Here is a 6,733-nt window from a genome sequence, read left to right on the forward strand (position 1 = left end):
TTGCTGAGTATAAAGAGATGATTGCACATATGCTTCCAGGTTGGCCTTGGGGACTGCCCCACCCTTGGAGACTTAACCCCTGGGTCATAACTTCGAAATGGTTAATATCCCCACCCCAAAACTATATATACAATTATTGGGCATAAAGAGACGAATGCAGTCATGATATTAGAATTGGTCCCAGGGTCTGCCCCACCCTTGCAGACTTGACCCCTGGGTCATAATTTTGAAACGGTTGAGATCCCCACCCCAAAACTATATATACAAATGCTGGGCAAATAGAGACAAATGCAGTCACGATATTAAAATCGATCCTGGGGTATGGCCACAACTCTAGGGACCTAGTTTCTGAGTCAAAGCTTGGAAACAGTTGAGATCCCCACCCCATAACCATACATAAAATTGCTGGGCGTGAAAAACCTAATATAGCTATGCTACAAGGATTGGCCTTGGGGTCTGGCATATTCCCTTGATCTCATTTGGAGAATATTTTGCCACGATTGCTTAGGTATCCAGATGAGCGATACAGGCCCTCTGGGCCTCTTGTTTTAACAATGTCATTTTATCAGAATAATAATATAATATACTGTAAAAATATGCTTAAGATGAAACATAGAGGACCTATTAAGAGTTCATATTTAGAGTTTCTAGTAGTGTTGACAATATATTGTTTATAATAAATTTTCTTTATCCTGAATTTCACAACTAAATGAATCTGTCATACTACTTTTGATAAATTTAATTGTACATCTTCTACAGAAACTGATGGTACCTCTCATTTTAATATGCGCTTCCTGGGGTCTGTCGAAGTCAATGAACACAAAGGGGACACTGTCCTCTGTCAGGCGATCAACAAGGTAGGTTAAGGATACATGGTATCTTCTTGTGAAATCCACCTCCTATCCAAAAGAGCTCCGTACCAAGAACTGCTAAATTGCAAAAGAAATTTTGAAAAGGTACACAAGAATTGATGACAGTACAGTTGAAAGGAACATAAGAATTTATTGATACATGTATCATGTTTGAAAGGACTACACAATCATTAATGATGCATTTGAAAGGTACACAAGAATTGATGACACGTAAAGTTGAAAGGAACATAAGAAAGAATTTATTGATATCATGTTTGAAAGGACTACACAATAATTGATAATGCATTTGAAAGGTACACAAGAACTGATGACACATACAGTTGAAAGGAACATAAAAATTTATTGTCATTAATGATACATTTGAAAGGTACACAAGAATTGATGACACAGTTGAAAGGTACACAAGAATTGATGACACAATTGAAAGTACACAAGAAATGATAATACAGTTGGAAGGCTGAGTTCACCCTATATACAGCCATTAATTGTTTCTGTTTGAACAGATTGCTCTCTCCCGTCGCTCTGCCAAATGCTCAACGCCTCCACCATTATGTACAGTGGAAGTCAGTCAATACGGTATACGCATGTTCGACAAAAGCAAAAGTGGCGTAAGTGACACCTTTTTTCACTTTCTGTCCCGATGACTTCTCCTATCCTCTCTCTATCCTCCTTTCTTCTGCTTTCGCTCTCTCTTTATGATCCTTGCTGGTGTCATATGAACTTAGCTGTTAAGGTTAAGGGTATCACTGCATCAGTTTTAATCGCAAAGAAGAGTTCCTCTCAGAGATTTCACTCACCTTGTCTGAAGGTTCCTGGCTTCCTGAGATGAAGCCCAACAAAGTTTGCAAATAAAAAATAACCTTGACCTCTTCAAGGTCTCAGAGGTAAAATATGTCTGAACCTTTATACTACTTCTTCTTATGAACCAAAAGGTCTAGAATCAATAATCTGGCTGGTAGCTAGCTTCCAAGTTTGGGGTCTTACAAAGTTTGCAAAATAAAAAATGACCTTGATCTGAACTTTCAAGGTCACAGGGGTCCTTGTTTTGAAGCTTTTTGCTGAAGGTATGATTCATATTTTTGGATGACAGTTAAAATATTGCACCTACAATGCTTCATAAGAACCATGAATAAACATTACCTGTAACTTACTTACTGACAAAAGGTAGGGCGAGATCTTTTCTCAATCAAATAAACTTACTCTGTGGTTTGTTATACTTATTATTCATGACAAAACAATAAAAAAAAAGGTTCAAAATAAACTTGTTAAATTGACAACTGCAGTTTCCTCGTAAACTGTTATAATTTGTGCAAATAAGCAAGCCTTTCTTAAAAACTCAGATCTGTTCACTGTCAAACTTGTACATGTGCTAAGATTATATAATCCCTCATTGCCAATAATTAAGCAACTATCTGTTAGCATGTTGATTGAAAAAAAAACCTCTCAAACCCTCAAAAACGATAACAAAATGTTCGTTTTATTCCTGGCATTTCTAAAAATAATGTCGGTTACAATTGCCTGTTTGTATTGATTGACTTTAAGATGAGGGTTAAATCTAGGAAATTATCTAACCCTATGCCATTAGACTAGACCATGACATTTACAGAAATCAATATTTTCTTGTATTGTGTTTTCAGCACGAAAGCGAATCGGATGCCTACACCCACTTTTTTGCCCTGAAGAACATTTCGTTCTGTGGCTTTCATCCTCGCAATGAAAGGTGAGATGATTCAACATGTATTATTTGTGTGTTGCGACTCCATGTCTAGGGTCATCGAAACAATTGTTTTTAACTCATTCACCCTTGATATTTCATAATGAACTATTCCTACCTTTGAATTGGAAGAGTTCAAATGTGTCTTAAGGGGTAAATTATGTAATGCCAATCTGTATCACTGGTGAGCTTACATTACATGTAAACCCTTACTCTGATTTACAATGTAGGCCTGTATAATTTGCCTAGTGGTAGCTGATCATAGAGCTGTATGTATCTGGACTAAATTAAGCAAATGAAATATATATCCTATCAGTCCGTTAATATGACAAATCAAATTAATTTGCAAATTTAATAAATCAATTCAATTATCTTTATAAGTCATTGTAGAGACTTAAATAAAGGTTTTATGGTTTATCTTGAAGTGAACATGAAAAAAAAATTAAATAAATAAATTTAATTATTTTCATAAATCATCGTAGAGACTTTTAATAATGCAAATACACTGTTATTTATTTTAAAGTGAATATGCAAAAAAAAGGTGTTTTTGACATAACCTTATTTTGAACATCTTTAATCTGAAGTTGAATTTTCTTGAATTAAATTAAGTCCTAAGGTCATGATTGACCAACCAAGTATTGACTCAGCAGTAATAATGTGTATTCTGATTCCTAGCTTGTTTTATTTTAGATACTTTGGATTCATAACTAAACATCCTAAAGCATACAGATTTGCCTGTCATGTGTTTCTGGGAGAAAAGTCAACCAGGAGTGTCAGCGAGGCTATAGGGTAAGACAAGTTTGATAGCCTGTTTCTCACGCCATATTGTTAAGACAAGTTTGATAGCCTGTTTATAAATTTCACACCATGTTGGTAAGACCAGTTTGATAGTCTGTTTCTCACACCATATTAGTAAGACAAGTTTGATAGCCTGTTTCTCATACCATATTGGTAAGACAAGTTTGATAGCCTGTTTCTCATACCATATTGGCAAGACAAGTTTGATAGCCTGTTTCTCACGCCATATTGTTAAGACAAGTTTGATAGCCTGTTTATAAATTTCACACCATGTTGGTAAGACAAGTTTGATAGTCTGTTTCTCACACCATATTAGTAAGACAAGTTTGATGGCCTGTTTCTCTCACCATATTGGTAAGACAAGTTTGATAGCCTGTTCTCACACCATATAATGATATTGGTAAGACAAGTTTAAAAACCTGTTTCTCACACCATATTGGTAATACAAGTTTGACAGTCTGTTTCTCACACCATATTCAAGGTCAAAGGTCAAATTCAGTTTTACGTTTTGAATAGTCATTAAACTAATACATGTGCAATCATGAATGATCTGATTATATCATTTTTTTTTTGTATGATTTCAGAAATGCTTTCAAGAGATTTTACCAGGAGTACATGGCATTTACGCACCCAACCGAGGATATTTACATGGAGTAGGAAATCTCATGAAACGATCCCCACAACACCCTCACCTCATCAAAACCATTGTGGAATATTCGCAATGAATACAGCAGTCCTGTTAATAAGGAAACTGCAAACACTGGCTTAACTCATTCACCCCTGAAGACACATTTAAACTCTTCCAATTCAAAGGTTGGAATAGTTCATTATGAAATTCCAGGGGTGAATGAGTTAAAAAAAAAGAGTCAAAATGAGGATTTTCACTTCCGGATAAGAGTTTGTGAATTTGTGAAATACATGTAATTACCATATACCAACAAATACGCAGCGAACGCTGAACATTTTCGTGTTTTAACCTCACAAAGGTTAATCACTGTGGCACCTAATGTGATCTGCTACATTTAATAAAAACCTTAATCCTCAAAAAGGTATCTTGTATGAAATACCCAAGATCTTACTGCCAAGAGCCTGCAAAAATATATTGAAATGCTGACCTGTCTTAAATGTGAATTGTGAATAAGTTGTTTCGACGGAATTGTGTATTAATCTTTAAAAATAAATATAATATGAAATCCCCAGTGTATTATGCTGGTTAATTTTTGTCCACCAAGGTAAGATATGATTAAAACACTGATTCCAACGAAATTTGTATAATTAAATGTACGTAGATAGGGAATTCAAAGTTGAATGTGAAACACATGCATATGAATGGAGCAGAACTAGAATTACATATTGTGTTACATGTGCATGAAACAAGAAAAACATCATGGAAAATGTGAAACACTTGTCCCGAACTGTGAAGACAAAGGATATGTGAAACACAAAGCATGAGAAATATGTACAAGAAGGAATTGGAAACACGAAATAGCCCTACATTTATGAGATCAGATTTGAGATCAGATATGAAGTTATAACTCCATTTGTTAAAAACAATTACAACTGTCTTCACAACATTTAACACTCAGAGTCGTGCTTTTATGGGAATTAAATGCTAACAGAAGCTGTGAATCAGGATTTGAGAATATGCCATCTATAGCCCTAACAAAATCAGCAGATCAGGATTTAATGAGACACCAGCAGTGAATTGTGAAATGTGAAATCAGAAGGATGTCAAAGAAGCAAGCATAGACGGCTTATATGAAAATGTGACAGTACTCCATGCAGTTGATCAAACTGTGAAACTGTAATTTACTACATTCATTCATAACTATAACGTCTATGTCCATCATCTTGTTTTCTTAAAGGATCCCTGACCCGCTGCAGATAAAACACTAGAGAGTTCCACTATACTTTTTCATACATACAGTGACCTCCCCTTAACTTCTTTTTTAACAATAATTGTGAAGGGAACTGGGCCAGGTAGTTCAGTTGGTTTAACTCATTCACCCCTGAAGACACATCTGAACCCTTCCAATTCAAAGGTTAGAAAAGTTCATTATTGAATTTCAGGAGTGAATGAGGTATGAGCATTTTGCAATGGTATTGTTATTTGAGATTCAACGAGGTTTTGAGTTCTTGTGTGGCTCTGTTTCAGTTTTACTCTCAAGAACACTATTATTGTGATTTTTTAAACATTTTTTTTGCAATTTCATCTTTTTTCATCTTTTTCATAAAAGTTCTGCAAGACATGAGTAAATCTATTTAGAAATGATTATTAAAGCTTTTGTCATGCAAAGTAAAAATATTTTAATTAACAGTTACAGATTTTTTTTGGTGGTATGGGGATTCTTTAGTTTGTCACACATGATTTTGGTTAAATTACATTTGAATGTCCTGCTATAGTATCTTCCATTTGCATTCGGAACACCTCGGCTGATTGGGTCATCTAGCATTAGTTAACATCTTTGATGAAAGGAACTCTAATCGGGGCGAGACTGTTCCGAATGCTTCCATTTGTTCATGACTGTTAGGTACAAGGTATATATCACCTTAAGGCTGTATACACTACAGAATGGGAGGCAATCATGCATGAAGGTTTGATTGAAAATTAATAATTCAAGTTCGTTAGTGAGAAACTGTAACATTTTCTGTGAATGTGATTATTTTTATACACCTACATGTGTATCGATATTCACTCATCCGTAAATTCATGTGAGCAGCGGTATATTCATTCATTCGTGAATTTAGTTTAAAAGGTCGATTCAGATAATCAAGTCAATAGGATTCTGTGTTGCATTATTCAAAGATTTTTATTTTATTTATATTTTTTAATTATTCAAAGATTTTCTTAATTTTTTCTTTTCTTAAATCATCAAACATCTCAATTGAAACATAAGTGCATTTTGTATTTCAGTCTTTAAAAAAATTATATGTACAGGTGCATGTGTTTCAATAAAAAAACAAAAGTTATAAAATAACTTTTCTGAACAAATCCAAATTTTGCTGGTATGGAATTGAATTTACTATATGATTTGGAGTGAAATTATTTTTTAGCTTTGTAGCCCTTGATACTTGATTCCCCATAAGGTTAATAATTACATTTTTTTGACATCTGACGAAGTAATTCAGTTTGGTATCGAGAATACAAGTCAAGGAAGTGATGTTTCCAAACTATTGGAGTCAAGATTAATAAAACGGTAATTAAAAGCAGTTACATTGTGTACTGTGATAAATGAAGTCAAATTTCTACATTATTTCTCATTGATATCCCATTGGTTTTGTATGTATTTTTATACTGTACTGAAACTCGTCATGGGATTTTGTACCCATTAAAACTATACTGAAACTT

General features: G+C 34.3%; 1 protein-coding gene across 1 annotated transcript in view; it reads left to right on the forward strand.

Moving 5' to 3' along the window:
- Nucleotides 1–6,253, forward strand: part of LOC110450696 (C-Jun-amino-terminal kinase-interacting protein 1-like) — a 17,975-nt gene extending 11,722 nt beyond the window's left edge. The window contains exons 7-11 of the mRNA XM_021498329.1: nt 760–857; nt 1,376–1,480; nt 2,510–2,592; nt 3,277–3,375; nt 3,969–6,253. Coding sequence (XP_021354004.1) covers nt 760–857; nt 1,376–1,480; nt 2,510–2,592; nt 3,277–3,375; nt 3,969–4,041 — 458 coding nt within the window. The 3' untranslated portion in view covers nt 4,042–6,253. The remainder of the gene's footprint in view (nt 1–759; nt 858–1,375; nt 1,481–2,509; nt 2,593–3,276; nt 3,376–3,968) is intronic.
- Nucleotides 6,254–6,733: the final 480 nt, after the last annotated feature.

This window comes from Mizuhopecten yessoensis, unplaced genomic scaffold, assembly GCF_002113885.1.
Source record: "Mizuhopecten yessoensis strain PY_sf001 unplaced genomic scaffold, ASM211388v2 scaffold5459, whole genome shotgun sequence".
NCBI classification, from domain to species: Eukaryota; Metazoa; Mollusca; class Bivalvia; order Pectinida; family Pectinidae; genus Mizuhopecten; species Mizuhopecten yessoensis.